This window comes from Sceloporus occidentalis, unplaced genomic scaffold (genome assembly GCF_023333645.1).
Source record: "Sceloporus occidentalis isolate IW3139 unplaced genomic scaffold, rSceOcc1.0.p SCAF_3, whole genome shotgun sequence".
NCBI lineage: Eukaryota > Metazoa > Chordata > Lepidosauria > Squamata > Phrynosomatidae > Sceloporus > Sceloporus occidentalis.
In genome coordinates, this window is record NW_028316983.1 from 138,326,595 (window position 1) to 138,352,582 (window position 25,988).

Sequence of the window (25,988 nt, forward strand, 5' to 3'; positions counted from 1 at the left end):
CAGTGTGTTGGCTTGTAAATTTCTGATGGTTGAATTTGCTGCACTTTGATTAACTTGGTCTGAAAGCAACAAATTGGAGCAAAAAAGCCAAAGGCGAAACTGGATGACGGCAATGTTTGCTCTCTCTGAAGAGCCAGTTAACTGGAACTCTGGTGAGGATGAGCAATACAAATTGCAGAGCAGAATGAACTATTCCTAAAACAGCTATCTATAATTCATAACTGAGGTCTCATGTAGTCATTAATAAAAACATCCTTGGGAATATCTAAAACTATAAATGACCATTTTCTAAAACAATATGTGTCTAATCTACATGCCTGAAAATCCATTATTTGCAAGTAACATTTGACAATGTTTTTGATCATATGGTCACATTAATTCATTGGTATTTCAAGAGAAGCATTTTTTCCAGTGATTGGGAGAGTATCCAAAGAAATGCATAGAATTACTGACAGTTCAGACTGCTTTTAAAAATGTTCTTCAATATCCATTCTGTTTAGATACAAAAACTGTTGGCTTCGGGGTTTAGCAATGGGTGGAGGCAAAATGAAGACATTGCTCCCTCAAATAAGAATGATGCACCCCAAATTTCTAGTAAAATAAAGCAAAAGGAATGGTGGTTCATGACTGTTTTGCATTTGAAGCACAAAGCTAAGAATAAATTAAACAAGAAAATACAAAGGAGTCTTGTAACATATTCCAGCAATGCAACAGTAACCAAGTTTGCATGTATATTAAACATTTAAACAATGCTACAAAAAAACATGTGAAGATCAATTTATCTTATGCAATTGAAAAAAAAGGAGAACGAAACTTTCCATCAACCTGCAAACTTTTCCTTGGCAGGCAAGCATAGAGCATATTTTACAAGAAGAGCATTTAAACATTCATTCCTCATCTCTACAGAAATTTGAAATGGTAGAGGTCATTAAATCCAAGAGCTCCAAGTAGAGTAGTATTCTATTTGGTACTCATAATGGATTATGCCCATTGTGGTCTTTAGTATACTTAGTAGGAAGATGTTAAACTGAGTTCAGTGGAATTGTACACTAAGCAAATATACTCAAGGTAGGCTGCTGAATTTCTTTTCATAAATCCCAGTATATTTAAGGTATCTCCAGTTGTATGAATAAGAAATCCAGCTTGGGAAGAAGCCCAGATCATTCTGAGTAACTGGCCTTTAAAAAGATATATCTTATAGAAGTATGATTAAGTGGCCTTGATACAGTAATAAGTAAAGGAAATTAAATTTCTGAATGTTATGCAACACATCAGAACAGATTATTTCAATGGTCCCTCCTGACCTTAAAATCTGTGTAGCTAAACCAGGAATACTTCAAAAGACGGAGAGGGGAATCGCTCAGAACACCAACCTTTCACCATTAATTACTATATCTTGTTCTCCAGTGTCCCCACCAGGTCCCCTTGTACAATTTAAAACAACGACATGCAAGTCACAGGAAACACAGAGGTTGAAATTATGATGTACACCAGGTCCATATATGGTTGACACACTTTTAAGTACAAGTACACTTGCCCCAAGCAAGAACAATGGCAAGGGAATATCATCCTGGCTTGAATGAGACTGATCTATCTTCAGCCTGGTTACATTATTCTCCCTCTGTTTTTCTTCCTCTAAGTGTCCAGTCTTTATCTAACCCAAAGTGAAGCCTATGTGTTTTTCTTTCGATTAACACACAGGATCTAGTTGTTGTAGGTCAGGGATGTAGCCAAGGGGGGCGGGGATCTTGGGGCCCGGAACCCCCCCTTCCATCAGAAAAATGAATGGAGTGTGCTGCTGCGCCGCTGTACCCAAGCCCCATTATAATGGTGGCACTTAGTCTGGACCCCCCCTTCCTAAAATCCTGGCTACGTCCCTGTGTAGGTGCTTTACAAATAATCAGTCTCCACTTGTCAACTAGCATTAGATAATTGGTTTTTATTTTATTATATTTTAGTAGAAGAGTTTATTCATGCATCCTAGGTGCTTCCAAAAGAAAAGCAAATTTAAATAATGAAATAAAAATATCTAATTATAAAATACCATTAATTGAAAAAGATGATGACAAAGCAGAGTTGTGCAAAAAAAGAAATTGTGCCACCATAGATTAGCTTCAGTATGAGCTGAGTGACAGCTTGTTTCTGATTGCCTGCCCTCTGCCTTGTCCACACAGAAAGCATGGACAGTATGTGGCTTTCCTAAGTCTCATGATTTGAGAAGGCAATGCTCACATATTTTCAGGTGAGTATATTTGTTGCCTTAAAAATGAATACTGTATATACTCATGTATAAGTCTAGAAATTTTAGTCAAAAAATGGACCAGAAAAACCTGAGTTGACGTATTCATGGGTCAATGTAAGTGATGTACTTTAACTGTTAGATATAAAAAAGGAACAACTCCCTGGTGAAAGATAAGAACATAAACTGTCCTGGAAGCACCTTCCTTTAGGCTGAGCAAAAACAGTTAATCCTGCTGGAATTTTGCAAGCTCTTTGGCATTGTTTTTCTTTGCTTCATCCTTTAGATCCTTTGTTACATGCCTCTAAGTTTTACCCTTGAGTTATCCATGAGTCATATCAAAATCCATCATTTTGGCCCCAAATCTGCCTTTGACTTATACATAAGGTTGACTTATAGTCAAGTATATACGGTATATAAAAATAAAACCATATATTTTCAGGATCTCATTGTGAACCAAATCCTACACATTTTCTGAGTTCTTCCAGAATTATAACCTTGAGTATAATCCTGCATCTGGATACATTCCCAAATCAGGGGAGGAGAAATTTTGGCCCTCCAGATGTTTTGGACTTTGGTTCCCAGAAGTTTCAGTCACTATACTACAGGACAGTGGGAAATGTATTCCAAAATACGTTGCAAGCCAGAAGTTCCCCAGCTCTACTGAAGTCTTGCATGTATAACTACAAGATTTGCAGAGTGATTATTTTAATCAGTGCTGATATTATTAATTCATCTTGTGTGATCCTGTACATCTTCAACAGCAGAACTCAAAATTTAGGATTCCCCAAGTGTTTTTAAGTCAGGTACTGATGAGACTCAGACTTGCTTAGCTTTAAAAAGGTTGGCCCATTTTATGTTTTCAGAATGTATTCTGGGATCATATCAACAAGCCAACAAGGCAGAAATTATTATTATTATTATTATTATTATTATTATTAGTATGTTTTATTTATATAGTTCTGTAGATATGCACAGCGCTGTACATACAAACCATAAAATAGATAAGAGTAAACCTGCCCATGGCGAGATGATCTACAAAAAGGTTTAAGAGAAACCAAGGTGTGCTAATAATGCATGCTCCCATTTTGGAAAAAAAAAATCTTGTGTGTGTAGAAGGATAGTTGCAAAAATACAAACAGATACACAAATATGTATACTGTCAAACCAATGTAAGGTGAAAAGAGAAAAACTGGAAACAAGAGGAAAAAACACTAGCTGAGAGTCAGATATTAAGTGCAAAAAAAAAGATTAAAGGAGGAGAGCCATTCCGAATTTTTAAACAGACTTTCTGCTGTCATGTAGCAATAGCACCTATACACAGGTGTGAAAACATTAAAAACACAGTTTGGTTAATGCTAACTGAGATTTCTCCAATACCACATACGGCTAGGCAGAAAAGACAGTAAAATTTTAATATATATTTTGGTGGTTAAAAAATCCTCCTTGTTTATTATTATTTTGATGAGCATCTTACAAAAATGTTTGTTTATTTATATCACTTACTCGTGCCTTTGCTCCCTGCTGAAATCACTTGCCTGCAGTGACATCATCATGTTGCTAAATCTAGGAAACAGCCATGCATGCAGCCATGTAAATGCTGACTGTATTTCAAAAATCCTTACTTTCTGTGTAGCCTCCTGTACAGAAATGTTTGCCTGGAAACTGCTCTGCAGGCATTAACTGACTTGAAACTGCACAGATGTTCAGACATTATTCTCACCATGCTTGACGATGGTACAAATAAGAGCATCCCTCCTGTGTCCACAAGGAATGATGTCTAAATTGATGCCATGTGAGAAGTTTTCATTTTCTAAAAAGACACATTTCTTATTTATTTCTTATTCTTTCTGTCATGAAACCTCTAAGTCAACAAACTTATAAAAGCAAACAGTAAAATCCAACAGGATATCAAAGATAATGTTTTTAAAATAAATAAAACATGACATGTAGATTTAGCTACATGGTGATGTCAAAAGAAACCATGGTAAAAAAAAACAAAAACACAATCCATTACTGTTCTAAAGCACCATCACTGATTTAAAAAACAATCTAAAGGACAGCAGAATCAGTTGTACAGGGGGCTTCAGAGAGAGTGTTTTGAAAATATAGTGCCACTGTGCAAATAAGAAAGTCTGTATTTCTGACCACAGACCTGACCTCTGAAGATAGAGGCATCTGGAGCAAGGTTTATAAACCGCTTGGATTCCCAGTGATTGGGCGGTATATAAATAAAACCTATTATTATTAACAAGGTCCTGCCTGAAGAGCAGCAAGAGCCCCACAAAACAATGGTCCTATGAGACAAAGCCAATCCTTGACTCTGGCTAGGTGTGACCAGTGGCTCCATTACTGCTGGGCAACAATTCTACTCTTGCTTTTAATATCGTCCATCACAGGCCCACCAGATCTAGGCACAGAATCTATGTTGGGGGGAGGGAATTCACCACCTGGACAGGTCCTCTAACACCCAAATCCCCAGATGACCTCTGATGCATGCCTTCCCAACTAAATAACCTTCTCCAGGCAAGGTATGTTGCTCTGTTATGAAACTATGGCAATACAAGAGGGGTGGGGGTTATGTGACCCTCCAGATGTTGTTGCTACTGGACCATTGCCTGGAGAACTGACCCACAAGAACACAGGAGTTGGTGATCTCTCCATGAGAAAACTAGAGCCATGGTTGCAGTCAACATTATGTAGAAACATTAGGTACAGACAAACGGGATTCATAAGAAGTATCTGACTTCCACATCAACCCTAGAAAAAGTTTTTGAATAATATCTCACACATTTCTTACCCAAATTCTCAAATCAACAATCTGAGCTGTCATTCAGAGAACACCATTTAGAGTCTCAGATTGTGTCACAGCCATTTGTAAGCACTAAAACAGCCATCATCTCCCATAACCATTACTAGAGGCTCTCAAAACCTAAGCAAGCTTGAGTCAGATCTTAACAAAGGCTGCTGCTCCAATGTGTGTATTCCCTATAAATCAAATCCAGCTAAATCATGCTACTTTTGCAATGATGCAAAAGCAGTTCCACTCACAATAACAGGGAGAGAAAAACCTGAACAGTCCCCCCCCCCCCCCCCATTACCAATAGGAAAACAGTATGCAACAGAAATTTCATTTTGGATTAATGCATCCAACATACTTTGTTTTGATACAAGTATTTTTATATATTCACCAATTGCATACACAGAACATTCAGTAAACAATGTGATGGTTCCTCCTGTTTTCAAGACCTCTTGCTTCGTAAGTTCTTCTCTCTGTAAAGCTTATCACACACAGCTAAAAAGTCTGATTAGTCAAAGAGCATGCTATGAATCCTGTCATCTCTGACCTTTGCATTTCCAGGATGACCTTTTTTTTGGAATGACATTAGTTCAGAACTAGTGCATAAATGAAATAGGCTGAGTAAAATAATAGATACTGGCATTACAATACCTAAAGATCCACAAGAGCACTGAAAGCTTAGCTCTGGATATAGTGATCTTTTGAATAGATGACTATTTTAAGTCTTTATTTTATGTCTAGCTTGCATCAGTTCCTCATGAATTCTGCTAATGGAGTCTAAAAATCTATTATTTATTGCAACACCATCTCTTATAGACTGTTGGAAGAGAGCTCCCTTGTGTTTACAATATTACTGCATCTAAAACCTCTGAAGCACAGCAGAGATGCAAGATTGTATTTAGATTGCAAATGCAATTTTTCTTTGTCATAAATATTTTTTCCCGTTACAGTCCACTAAAAAGTAAAAATTAAAAAACCCTATGCCTGGCTTCTTCTAATATTTTTCATTCATTACATTGCAATCTCAAGCAACAAATGGGAAAATATTAGCCACTTCAATAACGTACCTCCATGTTGTATTTTTCCACTGTCCTCTGCAAGGGATCAACAACTTGCCAGCAAATCAAGATGCAAAGATCTATCAGCAGCATCCCTCCAACTATCACCATCAATTTCTGGTCTTTAATGATCTAAGGAGAAAAAGAGAGAGAGTATAGGAGGGCATTCTCATTTAACTCTGAGAGGGCTATGAAGCTTTTCTTAAGTGCCATAAATATACAACACTTCTAAGAAGGCTTTTTAATTATGCATAGAAAGGATCTCCATAATACTGGAAGACTAGAAAAGGTTATCTCATAAGCTACATTTATGTTGCTTCCTATTTGACAACTGAACAGACCATAATCTTCAGCAATTCTGCAGCAATATACAAAAAGCCATCAAGTTGGTTTTATGCTCATATTTATGAAGAAACATATCCTTTACAGAGTCTGCCAGAAATTATAACTAAGATAACAATTTAACTTCATTCCAAAATCTTATTTAAATTTATGGAGTGCAATAATTTAGATGTAGAAGATTTCATTTGATGTTATCTAAATCTCGTCTCCATGCACTAAAACAGGACCATCAATGTTAAAAGCAAAATTTTCTTTAGTGCATGCAAGGTAGGGAGAAAAACTCTCTTGTGTGCTACATTCGTTTGATGAGGTACATTGTTTGCCCTCTTTCTTAAGAATATTTAGACAAGTGGCAGACTGCCAGAGTTTGGGATTTCCATTGGTTCCTTACAGTTCCCTGCAGGCTACATCCCCATGATTTTTACCCCCAAAATACTTGGAGGCCTCAAAAGTGAACTTCCAAATGGCCAATAGTGCCCTTCAAAACTTTTATTGGGAGTGATTGGCCATTTTGCAGAAACTGGAGACTTTTCAGAGTTTAACGCACCTTTTGAGGGCTTTTGTGGAAGTGAGCATTCAATCACTTCCTGTTTTGAATAAAAGCTCCATACAAGGAATGAGCAATATGCTGGAGCTCTAATTTACTTTTCAGGTTGTTGCAAGTACTTAATTTACTTTTCAAGTTGTTTCAAGAAGTATGCCAAAAAAAAAACTAACTTTAGCCTGAAGAGCCTTTACCACAATGCATAGAGATCTGGGGACTGGTTAGGCATGGCCTAACCAATACCTACTGATTTCATCAGGATCTAAGTGCAACTAACCTACAGCAAAGCTGTATACATAATAATCAGTTTCAACAGGATATACTCCCAATTATTTATAGAACTGCAGTATCTGTCTGAATCCAATTCAACACATCCTACTCAATAATAAAATCCTCAGACACCTCTAAGAGCATTATGATATAAAACAAAGGCTTGTTACAGACTGCCAAAATAAAGCTGCTTCAGGTCTCTTTGGAGGTATGGCATTTAAATGATGCATGGGACCTAAGAGTCCGGAGGTCACGCCAAAGCCACACTCCAATCCTAAGCACTGGAGTGCAGCTTTGGTGCAGCTTCCGGATTCTTAGGATGCATGAAGCATTTAAACAGCATATCTCCAAAGAGACCCGAAGCAGCTTTATTTTGGCAGTCTGTAACAGGCCAAAGTAATTTTATTCTACTTGCTGGTCCAGAAACTAAAAAAAAAAAAAAATCCAGACAAAGCTAATTATTATCATCATTATGATGATGATAATACTATAATTTTAAGCAACAAGTGCCTATTATTCTCATTTTGAAGCAAGCAACAATGCTGGGGAAAATGAAATGTAACTTGCCATATGTTGGTTCATTTTCAGCAGATGGCCTTTTAATCGTGCACTTGGTGGTGTTCATTTTATTTAGCATGGCAATGTTGACTTCTATAAAATGAGATCTCCTCCTCATATATTTATATTAGTAAATCAGAAAAAAAAAACAAACCAAAGGGCATCTAATCTTATCCTTAGTAAGAGACTGGTTTCAGTGTATGCTAGCAAATCTTCTAGGATTGGAATCTTAACTTCCATTTTATTGAAATCATTAGCTTTTACCTATGAGCAGAAAATTAAGAAAAAGGTTGCAAGTTAAATTAGTATTGATGGGTAAAATGTTTCTGTAATCTGAATTTAACATATTACTTTCAGAACAGCCTTTTGGTGTCTGTTGTGTCCATTTGTTCTGTTTGGTCCTGGCCCATGCTTCTTGGTGGCTGTTCCTACCCTCTGGAACTCCCTTCCTCTGGAGGCTAGTCTGGCCCCCTTCCTGCTGGCATTTTGCCAGCAAATAATGGGGCTCATGACTATGGTGCAGCGTGGCGCATGGGCCACGGGTGCACGCACTATTACCCCTTCCGGGGCACACCAAGGCTTCTTCTGGCGCAGCTTTCAGCTGCATATGATGTGGGCACACTGTAGTTCTTTAGTGGAAAAATGCAGACATCATGGAAACATGAGAAAAAAATGTGTATATTATTAGAAATATGCACAAAAGCACAAGGCATTAGGCAAAATGCTTGCAAAAATGCATACATTGTGAAAAAAATCAATACAATTTTGCACAAATGAATGCATATACCAGAAAACGAGTCAACGTGTGTGTGTGTGTGTGTGGGAGGGGGAATGAACTGAAACTAAGGTTAGGGAAAAGAGAAACCACATGAAACAAAATCTGACAGTTTTTACCCATCCCTACTCAAGCATGACAGTACTCAAATCTACAACCCAGAGACTGGGAATTAGGAACACACTGTGAACATACATGTTCTCTCCAATCCAGGAGTGTATAGTTATTTCCCATTCCTTCCATAGTTTGCTATGATTAGGGAGCCCGTTTGTTGTTACATCAAATCAGATTAAACTAAGATTGCCCCCAACCACTGATTATAGATACACCTGAAGTCAAGTTGTCAAATCCTGGTTTGGAGGCACACCTATCTAGTGCACAACTATAGGCACACCTATCTAGTTCATTTGTTTAAAAGATTTCCAATGTAAAGTCGAAGGCTTTCATGGCCGGCATCCATAGTTTCTTGTGGGTTTTTTGGCTATGTGGCCATGTTCTAGCAGAATTTCTTTCTGACGTTTCGCCAGCATCTGTGGCTGGCATCTTCAGAGAAAGGTCTGAAGATGCCAGCCACAGATGCTGGCGAAACATCAGAAAGAAACTCTGCTAGAACATGGCCACATAGCCCGAAAAACCCACCAAAAAACTATTTAAAAGATCTGTTAACCCAGCCTATCAACCACATGGATAACAAACATGTTTGAATAAAGTTTTTTTCCGTCACTCTCAGCAGGTGCAGGGTTGTTCCACATGTAACTCTACAACTCTAGAACAAATGAGCAGACTTAGTTTTTTGTGGGTTTTTCAGGCTATGTGGCCATGTTCTAGCAGAGTTTCTTTCTGACGTTTCGCCAGCATCTGTGGCTGGCATCTTCAGAGAATGCTTTGCCTGGAAAAATTGGGTGTATATATACTGTGTGAGACTGGGAATGCATTGTTCTGTGTTGATGGCTGGCCTCAGCCTGGGAGGCTAATGCAAATGAGGATTAGTGGCTGCTAATTGGTGATCATTATCTGCTGGGAAAGCCCCTGTCTCTGAATGGTTTCCCATTTGCATTTGCTGAGTCCTAATTTTGCTATTCCTCAGGACTGGTAGCCAAATTTTGTTCACTTTAAGGGTTTTTTCTTTCTGGTTGAAATTGTCCAGGTATTTGTGAATTTCAATGGCTTCCCTGTGCATCCTGACATGGTAGTGGTTGGCATGGAACTTCGGTGTTTTCAAACAGTATTTTATGCTCAGGATGGTTTGTGACATATTCTGCTACTGCTGATTTTTCTGGCTGGCCCAGTCTGTAATGTCTCTTGTGTTCCTTGATTCTTGTTTGCACACTGCGTTTGGTGGTCCCTATGTAGACTTGTCTGCAGCTCCACGGTATATGGTAAATTCCTGTGGCTGTGAGAGGGTCTCTCTGGTCCTTGGCTGAGTAAAGCATTTGCTGGATTTTCTTCGTCGGTTTGTAAACCATTTGAAGGTTGTGCTTCCTCACCACTTTGCCTATTCTGTCTGACTCCTTTGATGTATGGTAAAAATACCTTCCCTTTGGGTGGCTGCTTGTCTTCATTTCTCTGGTTTTTTCTGGGCCTGGCAGCCCTTCTGATGTCTGAGCTGGAATAACCATTGGCCTGTAGAGCCCAGTCCAAGTGCTTCAGTTCATCTTCCAAGAAGTGGGGTTTGCAGATGCGTTTTACTCGGTCTACCAGTGTTTTGATTGTGCTTCTTTTTTGTCCTGGGTGATGGTTGCAGTTCTTGTGCAGATATCAGCCCACAACTTGGTTCCAATATGTGGATGACACTTTCACCATCCGGAGCCATGGAGAAGAAGACCTGGCTGTATTCCTGAACCATCTGAACAACATCCACCCCAACATCCAATTCACTATGAAAAAGAAAAGGAAGGAACACTGCCATTTTTGGATGTCCTTGTCATCCACAAACCGAACCTACATTTGGGTCACACAGTATACCAAAAACCCACACATACAGACCAATACAGACCGATTATGTGGATCTCCTTCTAGCATTACATTTAGCTTCTGTGTATTTTCTCACTGCAACAAACTTTCTGCAGGTTGTGCAGCAACCACCTCAAGGTCACAAAAGGTACAGTGCTAAAAAGCCTTTTTGTGATAGCCTTAGGCAGTGCAAGAGCAGAAAAGATATGCATTTTCATCAAATTTAAGTCCAGAGTTCTCTAAACATGCAGAATACATTCAGTAAAGTTTCTTGAAGAATACATTTCTTTCTTGAAGAATACATTTTGTGGTTCCTCAGCCAGAGTAGCCAGTAACTATCAACCAATAGGTCTAGGTTCACATTATATTTATTCTTGTGAATGCTTGTAACATTTTCCATACTTTGAAGAGATGTGCATTTCTGCAGGACATCCAAACAAAATCTACTTCTTATATCTTAATAGGTTTTAAGACCTGAACTATTAAGAGAATGGAGATGAAGGTAAACTTTGGGATGCCCTAATTAAACTGAATGACACTGTTTTGGGGACAGACAAAGTATATAATCACACAGCATGCAACTGATAGAATTCATTGCTCCACAATGTAACGACGCCCCTTAGTCTAGATTCCACTCTAAAAAGGATTAGAGAAATTAGAGAAATGCATGGAGAATAAATACTGTTAAGCATGATAGCTAAACTAAACCTCCATGCTCCGAGGTGGGACACTTATGAACATCAGGTGCTGGAAGCAAACAATAGAGGACTGATGTTCAGTTTCATGTGTGACTTATCAGTTTCCTAGAAATGTCCAACTGACCACTCACCACTTTTGAAAGTAGATCTTGGTCCAATCCAGCAGGGCGTTTCTATACCCTTAAGTGACATGAATGAGGAAAGTTGGAATCTTTAATATCCCTTTGCCCTACATTCACCTCCACGTTTACACACCAAACTGATAGAAGGTTGGTACAAAAGGGCAGAGAAACCTTAGAAAGGGAGTCAAGTATCTAAAAGAATAAAAGACTAAAATGGAAAATGTAGTAGTACAGTAAAGTTTCCTCCCAGTGAAATAGGTATGCTGCATCATTTTTTGTCTTTAACTATGCTAATATGTTGTTGTTTTAGCTTTGTTATGCTTAAATGTGTTGAATTTTTTTTAAAAAAATTGCAAACTGTTTAGTGAAACTTCCAGTGCTAAAAAGTGGGCTAAAACATTTAAACAAGCAATAAAAAATACAAGTAACCCCTAGAAATTTCAACTGCTTGGAGAAGTCAAAGAACTATACAACAGTATCTTTGTTTGAGTTAACATCTAGATTGTGCCTGCACTAGATGAACTATGTTTCTTAGGATCATAGAATCAGAGTTGGAAGAGACCACAAGGGCCATCCAGTCCAACCCTCTGCCATGCAAGAACTCAAAATCAAAGCATCCCCGACAGATGGCCATCCCACCTCTGTTTAAAGACCTCCAAGGAGGGAGACTCCACCACACTCCAAGGGTGTGTGTTCCACTGTCAGGAAGTTCCTCCTAATGTTTAGGTGGAATCTCTTTTCCTGTAGCTTGCATCCATTGTTCCGGTTCCTGTTCTCTGGAGCAGCAGAAAACAAGCTTGCTCCATCCTCAATATAACACCCATTCAAATACTTAAACAGGGCTATCATATCACCTCTTAACCGTCTCTTCTCCAGGCTAAACATACCCAGCTCCCTAAGTCTTTTCTCATAGGGCATAATTTCTAGACCCTTCACCTTTTTTATCACCCTCCTTTGGACATGCTCCAGCTTCTCAATGTATGGATGGATGTAGTAGTAGCATATTACTTCCTCTTGTCATATGCCCTATGATGCTGATTGTAAAGTAATAGGAAGGAGTCCCTGCCAACAGCGCATTCACTTTCTATTCTACAGTTTGTTGAACTTTGCCAGATTAGCATTGCAACACTAAATAAATACTCTGTTGTAAGACACAGAAAATTCCTCTGATCTGGCAGGACATCCTTGTGTCACTATCACAATATATGCTTAATCCAGGAAATATGTGAACCATCTGCAAATGGCAAACAGAGAGCAGGAAATGCTCCCATTTCTGAGACTTCCACTTCCTTGTTTTTTTTTCTCATCACCTCAGCATATTCCATCACCAGTACCTACCAGAGATGAATGTCCAGCCCCTCAGCCTGTGACTTGGCAAGGGCAATACCACCCTCCTTTTGATAAAATGCCAAATGTTCTCAATGCCATGCCTGACAACAGAAGTAGTGCCAACCAGTGAAATGAAAGGACACAAAGGCTTTTGGCAGTCCATACATCAGGGTTTCTCTTTGACTAGATTGACAGCTTAGATGGCAAAAATGAGGACAATGGCAACATGCCCAGGACAAAACTACACAACATCAGTCACACATCACACCCACATTGGCAGAACATATTATTTAACATCCAGAATCTATCAGAACTGCACATCCCATCCAAACTCAATGCTTCTATCTTACAATGCTGTCCATCATAGCCAGCTTCACCCTATCAACCTGAAGAGAGGAAAGCAAACACATAATGTTTCATGGATGCCACCCCCAAATGTCTTTAATTAGAGTAATATCTACTAGGTCATGGCTGAAGCAACAGATTCCCCCCCCCCCCATGCACAAATCGAAACTCTGACAGGAGTCTATGTTCACATATAACAATACAACAGAAGTGTAGAAGGTTCTGGTTTAATGCTCATGAGCAGTGTGGTGCACCTTCCACACCCACTTGGTTCCTCCATCAAGTGGAAAACTCACAAAGTAATACAAACTCACTGGTACATACTGGTTTATTGCTCCTCTGACATGACAGAATTGAAAACTAAGGTTCATGCTCACTCCCTGATTCCTGACTTTTGCAGGAGCAATAAACTAGCTCCTCTAGCTTAGACATAACACCAAACTTTCAATTTCTGGTTCATTTAGCTGTCTCAGGCTGCATGCACAGCATGCTGCTCCTGAATAGTAAATCAGAATTCTTTATAGTTTTGGCTTTGATGTGTGCTGAAACAGCCTACTGTCTAAGCAGCTTTTGTAAAGATGGGTGTCGTAACCAGAAAGATGGAGAAAACTTCTGCTTTAACTAATATCCAGTACTACCTTGCTATCTTCAAGAAACGGAAGGGTGAGTGATGGGAGGGGGGCAGATATGTATTAATAGGATTTGGTTTTAAGACTTACCTTTTTCTTCATTTTTACATTTTTGAAAATTGCATGGACTCTCCACGTTTTTGCAAACATTGCCCCAAATGCAGTTGTGTAGCCCACTGTAAGTATCCATGTCCGGACCTGAAGCCAATAAAAGATACAGTTTGGGTACATGAGTTAAGCTAAAGAATGAAACTAACTTTTCTTCAGAGGCTCAAAAGGTTACTGATTTGGAAAACTTCCAGAATCCCCCAACCAGCAAGGCCAATGGTCCATTGTTGACTGCAGGATTCTGGCAACTATAATCCTAAAATGTAATTCTTCCAGCTTCTTTTGTTTCTTATATGCTTATATCAAGCAAATTTATGTTTTTAACCAGCAGACACACAAACCCAAAATATGAGTTAAATCAGCTCTTTCTTTGAGTAAAGTCCAAGATTTCATAAATATATGCATCTCAACCTGACATGAACTAAATAGCTATAAACCCAAATGGGAAATAGTGGATGTGCACATGTGTTTTTATAGAAAACTGGCTGGCAATTCAGCAAAGCACTCAGAATTCCATGCATATGAAAATAACTGAAGGACAAAATTACACTCTTCACTTCTATTTATTTCAGTAGGATTTGTAAATGAAAAGCCTTTAAGAAGATGATATAAAATGTAGGAAAGGAATGATCCTATAAAAGAAGGGATGCACCTTGGACAATAAGGTAGAAAAGGAAGGGCAGAAATTGGAAGAATGAAAAATTGTCTGCTTTTTGTCCCAGCAATTTTAGATGTGGGACAGAGTGTTCAGCTGGCAATGTTGATGATGCAGTTAAAAAAAAATCTGCATCATTAGCATTTATGCTGCAGTTTTTGTGCTCCATTTTTCACCAGGCACATTACCACAGGCAACCCTATTGTTCTAAGAAGAAAAACAAGGCATCAGACAAACATTAGCGATAAACATTAAGAGTTGAACATAAACATCATCTTAATTGGGTTAATAAAAGCAAATTCTTGAATCCTGAGGAGGGGAATAAATTTACACAGCTCAAAACACAGACAGAGATCTTTTCAGCTCAGATGATGTATTTTTCACTCTAGCCTTTAAAATCACATCATTTTTCTTCTCTTTCAATTTGACCCAACCTCCTGTAATTACAACATAGAATAAAATAGTCTGCTGAACTGAAAAGTACAGCCACTAGTATCTTGACAGAAAGAGGCCAAATTTTGTTTCTCTTCTTTGTGTTTGAAATGACTGTAGCAATCAGGAAATCAATCCAGTACAAAACAATTTTTTAAAATGAAGAAACTGGGAAGTCTAATGATAGAGATAAAATTTAACCTTACAAACTTTCTATGTGTATTTATTTATTTATTCAAATGTAGTTCCACTGTATTCCCAGGTGAGTTGTTGTGCACAGAATGGCAAATGCTACTCTATATGTACATCTTCCATCTGCATTATGATGCCTAGTTTTCAATCTCTTATTTTGTATACTGAATATGGAATCCAAAATTCCTAAATACAGAATTCCAACCCATTATTATTTAAATTAAAGAAAACAAAGAACAGGGATGAACATTAGCAGTATATTGGCCATTCCAAAACATAGCAAAGACAAGGCAATGAATGATTTGGTAAATTTCACTGCATGAATTTCTTATTATGAAGTCCACTGATAGGACACGGAAGTGGACCAATGTGGTTTTTAATGCAAACAGAACTGGATTTCTCCATCTGGGGCCACTGGTTATTAATTACAATGAACTGCATGTACTTAAAGGCAAACTGAGGCTTCTGTTATTTTAGGCAAAGAGCTGATTCTGGAATCTTCTCATATAGTTTTATATTTACCAATAATTTTCTTACCCTGAGGATGTAATCTTGCATCAGTTAACATCTGCAATGAGATTCAGCCACTTAAACTTGTTAAAATACTGGATTTCAGGTTCTGCATGTGGATTCTTGTCATTCATTGCCATGTTTTTGACACAAATTAAAAATCCCATGTTTCAATCCAGAAATGCTGAAGCTTTTTTCTTGTTTCTTATTCATCCCATTTCCTTGACCCAGCTGCTGTAACCAGTGGTATAGTGGTGAATTTTGAAGTGCTGGATCTCACCAACTGATATTCATACCATCTTTTTACACAAGGCTGCTGGCACAGCTCACTCCATTTCCAGACATCTCCCTCTCTCGCTTTACCTCATGCCCTTGCAATGTTCTCCCTTGCTTCTTGCATTCTACCACTCACACTGCTCACTTTGCTTCCCAGCTATTCCTCTCTTACTTTACCTCATTCCTTCTTGATGCCTTTATTTTGCTTTTTACACTGTAACATTGGCACTACTCACTGTCTCTCCCTGCTGTTCACTCCCTTTACCCTCCTCATGCCTCCACATAGCTGTTCTCCCTTGCTTATACTACTCTGATGCTTACTCTTCCTTTCCTGGTACTCCTTCTCTCATCTCACTTTGCATCTTTTCTATCTGCACCTTTCATGCTTCTTGCACCCCACTGTTTCTACCATCCCACCAGGCACTCTTGCCTCCCCTGTATCTGAAAGTCAAGGTGGGTTTATTTCCCATAGAACAATTTCACAAAACTTTTCCTGCCTTTATTTACATTTTTTAAAAAATAAAGGCTTGGTCCAAGAAGGCACTGGGTGGCATGACTAGAAGTTGGGTAAAACCTGACCAAAACCTGCCAGCCATACCATATAGGTATGGCAACCCTACCTATAACAAGTCCTCTGTATAGACTCCAAAACTGCTAGGAGCTTAGTTGATCTAACACAATTTCTAGCAGTTTTCATCCCTCCCAGCTAAAGCCATCACCAAACACTTTGCACTACAACAAGGATAGTTTACAACAATGTATAATTGCTGGGAACCAGTGTTCCTTCTAATTACTATGTGGATTCAAAACTGAACTCAGAGGGAACAGGGAAATCAAAGAGGGATGGCAGATGATGGCATAGGTCCTGCTAATCAAAGTGTCCTGGGGTTTTGATCCTGTTAGCCTTGGCTCCTCTATACCACTTGTCAGTTTGTTTGTTTGTTTGTCACTTTTCTTCCATAAAGGGAATTAAGGTGGCTCAAAAATAAAATGACAATGGAGGTAATTTGCAGTCACAAGCAGTGTGTTCATACAATGGTGTGTGTGAATGGGGGGGGGGGCAGTGGGTAAAAATAATCAAGCTGGGGGGGGGGGGCTTGACACCATGTGGTGCTGACTGCTTATTGATGTTTGGCCCGCCTTGGGAGCAGGCTATGTGGACAGCAGGAATTCCAGCCGAATTGGGGGAACCCAGGAATGGGCCAGTTTTTCCTCTTTCTCTGCTCACCCCCATCTCACATCAAAGCCCAGGGGTTGCTTTCTCTGATTCTGAAACATCTTGCCCATCAGAAGCATTTGAAAAGGAGGAGCCAGGTGAGAAGGGGAAGAGAAGGAGCACCCAGTTAAATGTTTCACAAAGAAGAAGGAGCTTGTTCCATAGACAGTAATCTTCATTCAGTTAAGGATTTGGATTAGTAAAGGCTGCAGTGAGTCAGTGTGGTGTAAACAGGGTAAATTTGTACAAAATACTGCACACTGGATCTGGATTGTTTTGTTGATGTGGATTTAGTCTGTGAAATACAGCGGATCCTGTGACAGAGCATTCTAGCAGTATAGTTCAGGGAAGGCCACCAGAGCTCTCTAGCAGAGCATTCTAAGTACTTTACCAAACCAAAAATCCCAGGAGGCTATAAAATGAAGCCTACAGTTACAATGTCATAACATTACAACAACTGTGCAGTGCAGATACACTCCATGCAATGTGACACAAGTTTATTAAAAATAAATCCCATTGAATTTATTGTGATTTATGTATGGGTAGGATGGTAAAGAACTGCAACCATAGTGTTGCACAAAACAGGTACAGTTGGCCATCCATATTCACGGATTCTGCATCCACCGATTCAACTGTTGCCAGCTTGAAAACACTTGCAAACCTTGATTTTGCCATTTTATATATGGGACTCCATTTTTCTATCCCATTGTATATAATGGGACTTGGGCAATCACAGACTTTGGTCCTGAAACCAAACCTCAGCAGATGCTAAGAGCCCACTGCAGAAGGAACAAAGTAAACAGGATTGCCATAAGGACTGCTACCATATTAGCTATAAAGACTACTTTTGATGAAAAGAACAACAACAGGATGAAATGTTTGAAGTCTTAACCAACTTTATTTCACAAAAAGATGCACACCAAATGCAATTTATAGTATGTGTGTGAATGTCAGAGTGGAATCCTCACTGAAGTGCCAAATTAAAGGTTAAGGTTAAAAAAAAGCTTAAAGGCAAAATCTGCCAGGAGAATGCAGATTGGCAATTCCTGACCTCAGTAGCTAATATGTATATAAAATAGTCAAAATTCCAACATCCATTAATTCACTGGACATCACATTTAAAGTTCATGGCTGATTAAATAAAAATCAGTTTAAAAGTACAGGATTTCTAATTTCTCATCCCCTCCCACGGTTTTAAGTATACTTACCACCTTTTAACATTTCCATTTTCTCCTGATTGTTAGGTAGGTGTCCTCTTTTAAATCTGTACAGCTCTCTGTTCCTTTTGCAATCTGATGTCACACTGTATAGTTAAGGCCACTGAGGGCATTAATTGCTCTATTTTGGCATTTGGATACTTACCATTTCTTGGCACTTCAACTGTGCTAACCTTTTAACTCTGCACATAATAGGTTTCTTTCACATACTTTTCAAAGACTCTAATGGCACATAGGTACACCAAAGTCATGGATTCCTCAGTGATATATGCCAGCAAAGTAAGATGTGACCAAAAATTCTGAATGTTCAGGCAGTCTTTTCATGTCTCATCCTTTCTGTTATCACTTATGGCTTCCTTCCTCTAGTCTCATCTTGACCACCTTTCATTGTTCTTGAGTATGTATGGCTTATGATCTGTTATGGTCTTCCAGGAAATTCTTTTTATATTTATCATTTACAAGCACTCCTGAAGCACATCTACAGCCATGTCAACCCTTCCAATTAAACGATCTCAAACATTCAGTTCCTGTGGTAATGTCCTAGGTCCCCCAGGGGACGGTGGGTGCAGAGAGATAAACCATGCCTTCCAACCACCAAGTTTTACTGTCCACTTTTGCTTCTATTAATGCTATACCTAGTATGCTATTTCAGAATTTACAGTTGTGCTAATATCATTACCATCATATTATTTTTTAAATTGGGTGTGTGGGTTCTGAACAGTGCAATAGACAGGTTCAAATAAGTGCTACGGTAACTTGTGCATTATCAAAGGAAGACCAAACAGTGCTTCTTTGTCTAGGCATGCTTTGGAATAATATAAGATCTTATGTACTGGACACAATCTAATTAGTTTGTAAAACATTTCATGTGGCTCCCTCTTAAGCTACCAAAGATGAACTCTATGAAAATCAAAAGCTAGCTTACTGCTTTGTTATTTTACATTGTCTTAAATAAAAGTATGACTAGAATTTCCAGCTGCCCGCTCTCTCTTTTTAGGTTGGTCTGCAGCAGGCATGGGGAAAGTGCAGGCAACACATGACCCCAATTTTTGAGGCTCATAAGAACTTCCAATTTTCAAGTCATCTGTCTCTGGAGGGGGACAATTTTGCCATGCTCTTGCCTCCCAGGGTGTTTTAGGATGTGAAGAGGCTTTTTAAAACTAGCAAGTAAACCAGGGCCCAGTCTGTACAGGCCAAATAAAATGTCCTCCTCCTTCACCCCAGTCATCTTGGCAAGGAATCTAGATGACACATGGCTACAACCCCACTTCTTTTTGAGCCAGCAAAAAGCTGGATCAGGGCTGCAGCATGTGGTTGCCGCAGTCCCAATCTGGCTTTCTAAGGGGAGGCTTGAAGCTGCCCCTTCAGGGCCATCTGTTTGGGCCCTAAATCTATGAAAGCTCATGCTGCCAACTTCTTTATTTCAGTTAGTCTCAAAGGTGCTAGAAGATCTCTCTACATATTCTAGAGACTAACACGGCTATACCTTTGAATTCCACAATATGAACAGATATGTGAATGGACTGAAATAAGGTACACTCCTGCAGCATAGACATGGTTTCTTGAAGAAAGACTTCCCTCTTTCAAGAGCACATTGCAATTCAAAATTATTATAAAGCTGATCTGTCTCTGAAACCCGATACAAGTGATCCACATTTCTTCAAATTAAATTTACTGTTTCACACATCAAAAGCCCAAATAGCTTCAGATAAAAGTACAGAAAACCAGAGCACAATACAGGGAATGACTCCTGTTAATGCAAATCATAAAAATCTGTCTCTGTTAAAATGTTTCATAGGTACTTACAGTACAAAGGGTCTCAAATGTTTTGTCGGAGACAAAAGATCCATCAAGGCCAAAAAGGAATATAGATGCATAGGAGAGCATCCCTCCAAGAATAATGAGGTTGTTCATGTAAGGACTGGACATCTTTATTAACCTGGGAAGAGAAGATAGTCATAATGAACAGCAATAACAACAATAATAAAATTAGTAATTCCAAATGAGATAGCAGCTCTTTCACAAGTCAAGCACCAGTAGGGGAGAAGTGCTGAAAGGGCCTGAAAAGAAGTACTTTGGAACTCAAGGCAAGTCACACTAAACATACAGAATATTGTTGTCTATGGAATCATATAAAACCAAAGGGCTACAATTAAATGAGGAAACTGGCATTATTTGAGCCAGAACAACTGAAAGAACAGCATTTTTTTTAAATATTCTTTTTCTACAGTGTTCAAAGTGGAAGCCATATTAGTCTATTTTAGTGTATAAAAGACATAAAGGAATCCAATAGCACCTTTAAGGCTAACAAGGAATGCCTGAGCCTGCTTGAATTTAAGATCTTTAGAAGAGGGCTTTCTTTCCACCCAACCACCAGTCACAGGCCCATTTGGTGAGGACCCTGGAGACACTGCTATAGGTGGCTGCCCCTAGGCTGTGAAATTACCTTCCACAGGAGGTTAGGTTGGCCCCCTCTCTGCTCTCCTTTTGCCAGCAAGCAAGGATCTTATTATTCAGATAAGCATTTAATGACTAATTGGTTGGAGGGAGATTTTTTTTAAAGGGATGTGTGTGTTGTATTTTTAACTTTGTTATGTTTCTAAATGATATTACACTTTTTAAATTTTAATGGTGTTTTACTATAATTGATTTAACTGTGTTTTCACTTCAAATATAGATATTTCAATATCATTAAAAAAAACCCAAGAAGAAAGTTCTAGCATAAACTTTCATGGAGGCCATCCACACATCTAATGGAGTGGATCCACAAAAATAAATGCTAGAAATGCTTTCCATTTGGATTCAAAGTTGTTACAGGTTTCTTTTGTACTTTTCTATCTACCCAAGAGAACTAGGCAGGGTTTTCCTGAGAATTTCACAAGAATGGCAGCTCAACATAAAAAGGCCTATTAAATTCATATTGGCGTACACATTTGTCTAAGGCAGGGAGGGTAACTGTGGCCTTCCAAAAGCTGTTAGATGTCCAACTCCCATCAGCCTTAGCCAACAAATCTGGTGGTCAGGGATGATAAATGTTGTAACCCTACAACACCTAGAAGGCCAGAGGTCCCCTCACCTACTCGCTTATTATCCAAGTAGTTCAACCCCATCCTAGCTGTCTGGTAAAAGAGAACTAGAAGAGCAAAAGCATGATTGGGAAAAGAATACATGAATATACATGCCTCGCTAGATATATCAATGACCTGAAATGATGTTTCTGCTACTTTAAAAAATATATACCTTTTTTAAAAAAACAACCTCAAAGCAGTTCATACCTCAAGATTTTAAGTATGGCCACTAGGAGAAAAATGACTGAAACAAGGAAAGGACTGCTGGGTAAACACAGCAACACATGTACTGATCCACACTCACAAAAAGTATAGGGATACAAAATGAGAGTTCATTGTGTGTGCGCACACACACCTTCAAGTCACTTATCATTTTATGATGACCCCATAAATTTCACAGGGTTTTCTTAGACAAGGAATACTCTAAGTTCTTTCTTCTGAATTATATAGCACTTGGTATTCTTTGGCAGTATCCCATCCAAGTACTAACCAGGACTGACCCTGCTTAGCTCACAAGATCAGACAGGATCTGGCACCATTATGGGAGGGGGCTTGACTGTCTCTATATGGCCTTTAAGTGATGGGTGTGCCATTTCAGCACAACAACACTTGCAAATGGCTCTGTAAGGAAATATCCTAAGACTGAAACATCTTCAAGCAGGATCAGAGAAGCAGCTTTCTGTGCAAATTGTAGAAATATGCAAATCTATGTGCTTGCTTTATAAATAAGTTTAGATGAGCATTATTATGGCTAAATGTCTTTGATCTCTGTACTAAAGCAACTCCTTACATTACACAGTGGTTTAATTAGCTGGGGATTATGCTAATAATACACAGTGGAAAACACTAATTTTGATCTAACAGAATAAAAGGATTTAATAAAATGTTCCAACACAAAGATATTATACAGTAACATCAATTAAGCAGAATATTATTTTTAAAAATATTAGGTATGATCCAGCCACAGTTAAGCACCTTCAAGACACTGGTTTCAATAGGAACAACTAAATATGTGCCTAATTCTTCTCAGAGAGCCAGCTTTGTGTAGTGGTTTTAGCATTGGACTGTGACTCTGGAGACCAGGGTTTGACTCAGCCATGTAAGTCCACTGGGTGACCCTGGGCAAGTCACACTCTCTCAGCTTCAGAGGATGGCATTGGCAAACCCCCTCTGAAGAAACTTGCCAAGAAAACCCCATGACAGGTTCACCTTAGGGTCAGCATAAGTCAGAAATGACTTGAATGTGCACAACAACAACTAATTCTTCTGCTGAAAGTAACATGCAGACCATTTCCATACATGTTTACCTACAAATAAGTCCCTCTAAGTTGAGCAAGAGTAGACCCCCTTTTCCTAAAGAGATAGATACCACTATAAACCTAGAAGGGGGGGGGTCCTTTTGACTGGCTCATGCCCACTGCCTTTATAGATCACCACCACATGGTCTCTTTAGTGCTAATCACACTAATTCATGGGAAAGGAGTAGTGAGTGGGAACAGCCAAAATGAAGCCACCTAAATGAAGTAAGACAAACTTCAACCCTCAGACTAATTCCATGTCCTATTTGGGATGCATCTGTACTGCAGAATTAATGCAGTTTGACACTGCTTTAACTGACATGGTCAATGCTATGGAATTATAGATGTGTTGTTTTGTGAGACCTTTAACTTTCTCTGATGGTGGTGGTCCTGCCCATGTTACCTCTGGCCCCAGAAAAAGGTGCCCCATCCTGATCTAAAGTTTATCACTTGACTTACTTCTGATTTCGGTTTTTGATGTTAAAGAACAAAAACGCACTAGCCATGATCATTCCCAGGATAGTGAGTGCTGAAAGAATACTGTAGAGAGGAAGAGAGATCTTGCGAAGCTGTGGCTGGACAATTGTTCTGTCCTTTGGCGGTTCTATTCCTAAAGTGTCAGAAAGAAAAGAATATAAATGCAGTATCCTTGCGAGAAATAAACCAACAAAAATGAATTTACAGCCACATTACTCCTTTACATTTATTTTTATTGTCAAAACTTTTGTCTTTCACAGGCATAAGTTACAAGGAGCTAGTCTATACTGGACCAAGACTAAGGGTGCCTCAGTACTTTGACTACTGCCTAGCTCACTCACAGAAAAAGTGTGGCCCCATTAATGTTTTTGATAGTATCAAGAGCCCTCTCCTCCTCAAATTTTTGGCTCATGTTTTGGTCCCCTTTAGGCTATTTAAGGCTCAGAAGAGACTTTTTTTAGAAAACCAGGAATGAAACCTGGGGAGGGCTCTTGTACCTTTAACAGTTGTGCAGAGTAGAGAACTTCAGCAGGTGTTACTTGTCATGCAACCAGATAACAAGCAGCACATGAGGAAATTCCTTCTTCTACACAACTATTGAATGTACAGGAGTTTTCATTCTTGCAGTCATAACCCTGCCTTTCCTTGATGGCCAATCTTTCCCTGAAATCCTTTATGTAAAATGAGTTTAATAAAGCAGTATAAATAATAGCAGCACAGCTTTGGTTGTATTCTATTTATATACAGGAAAAGCCTATCTATGAGCATCTTGCGATGCCAGTGACTAAACTTGGAAATGTATTTCTACATATTTTGAATAGCCTAAGCACATGTATACAGTACATTTCATTCTTTATCCATTTAGAGATGGACAAGTGCCAAGGCTCATAGATATCTCCTTCGGTAAAAGGCATAATTTAAATAGTTATTGTATTTATTCAAATAAAACTGTACACTATATCACCTCATTTACTGAACAGCAGTAGAGTGTCATTTCCTGACAATAGGGCCAGACTGTGAAATGCCATATTTCAACACTAGATATGCTATTCTTTATTGAATAGACACAACAGTTCCTTCTCATAGTGCTGTGCTGATATGGTTGAAGAAGCTGTAGACATCCAAACTCTAGATAGTATGCAATTGTCAGAAACACTGGACTACTGATCATTGGTCTGGTATCAGTCACATCAATCAAAACAAAAACACCACGACTACAGGTATTTACTCAGACATCTACAAAATGGTGAGGACTGTCTGCATGGAGAAAATCAGCATTGCTGTTTGGCAGCAGTGAGGTTACAAGTAGAGATGCTGGAGGGCAATGCATCTTTGCTTGGGGTAGAAGCACAGCCTTACCCCTGGAGCCCTTTCACACTACACAGTTATAGTGCTGTATCCCACTTTAACTGCCATGGCAACAGTCCGTGGAATCCTGGGGTTTGTAGTTTGGCCTGTTACAGACAGCCAAAATAAAGCTGCTTCGAGTCACAGTGGAGGTATGGTGTTTCAATGATGCATGCATCCTAAGAGTCCAGAAGTCGCACCAAAGCCACGCTCTAAGGACTGGAGCATGGCTTTGGTGTGGCTTCTGGACTCTTAGGATGCATGCATCATTGAAACACCATACCTCCACTGTGACTCGAAGCAGCTTTATTTTGGCTGTCTGTAACAGGCCACTAAGAGCTTTCTCACTGAGAATTCTAAGAGCCCCTCCCTAAACTGCAAATCCCAGGATGCTATAGGATGGAAGCAAGGCAGTTAAAGTAGAAAACAGTAATAGAACTAACATTGTATAGTGAGAAAGTACTTGACTGGTGTTCTCAAAATGTTACCCAAGGGAAAGAGAGATTGTATTTAATTCACACACTCCAGCCTCCTCTTCTTTACTATGGAAGAGCCTCTATTTCTTGATCTTTTCTGAGACCTTGTCCCTGTTTTCTTCTTGTCTTTGTGAAAGAACTACCATTTGAAAACAATGTTAAATGGAAATGCAAGAATCACCATTCTTTGAGTTTCTGTCTCCTTCCTAGAGTGACATTTCTGAATGAGCAGTAGAAGTGTATGAAAACAAATGGATGGAAACTGAAGCTGTGGTCTTATGCATACTTGACAGGAAACCAATTCACCTCTGAGTAAATACACTTTAGGATTGCACTACAATACATTAGTTGTACCCTGAACCAAGAACCATCACAAACAAGTAAGTGTGCATGCTTGAGTGTGTGAGTGTGTGTGTATGAGAGGGGGGGATAGTTGTTACCTGCCTGATGGCTGAGGGAAATCAGTTTCCTAAGTCCACTTGCTGAGAGACTATGATAGACTTTGGATTATACATGGGTGGTTGCCACTATGGGGTTACCTGCTGGATCTGTGAGCTGGGTGTAACCCTGGTTGCTTACATTCCCAAGGTTTCTTAAGAAGACTCCTGCACTACATCAGACAGGCACACAGACACTATCCCCTGCAAGTTAGATCTGCTCCCATGCCAAAGTGCCAGATTTTCAACAAAAATAAATTGTTTGTAATGTATTACACAACATACCCCCTCAAGTGCAACCAAACTTAATCCAAAAATAAGGAAAGGAGGATGGGAAGGAGCCCAGGAGATGTCTGAGACACACACATCCCTTCAACACACACGAGCGCTCCAGGAAGCTGGGTTTTATGCACCAAGAGCAGACTGGAGTGAAGCTTCCAAACCAAGCTGGGTTCTGTCACTCTCAACCAGATGGCCTTCCCACTCTTTCCCAGAACCTGCAAAAATGCACAGACTCCTGGGAAAGGAACAGCTGATGCACCTGGGGAAATGGTCCCCCACTGCTGCTTGCTTCCACTACAAAAATGCAAATATGCAATTGTAGTGAATTGGGGGAC

At 39.2% G+C, this 25,988-nt stretch overlaps 1 protein-coding gene across 1 annotated transcript in view; it reads right to left on the minus strand.

Moving 5' to 3' along the window:
* The window catches only part of LOC149316874 (gamma-aminobutyric acid type B receptor subunit 2-like), a 360,242-nt gene that overhangs the window by 113,996 nt on the left and 220,258 nt on the right, over window positions 1-25,988 (minus strand). Inside the window, exons 10-13 of the mRNA XM_089516428.1 lie at window positions 23,094-23,244; window positions 20,075-20,207; window positions 13,753-13,860; window positions 6,107-6,229 (exon numbers count right to left, since the gene is read on the minus strand). Coding sequence (XP_089372554.1) covers window positions 6,107-6,229; window positions 13,753-13,860; window positions 20,075-20,207; window positions 23,094-23,244 — 515 coding nt within the window. The remainder of the gene's footprint in view (window positions 1-6,106; window positions 6,230-13,752; window positions 13,861-20,074; window positions 20,208-23,093; window positions 23,245-25,988) is intronic.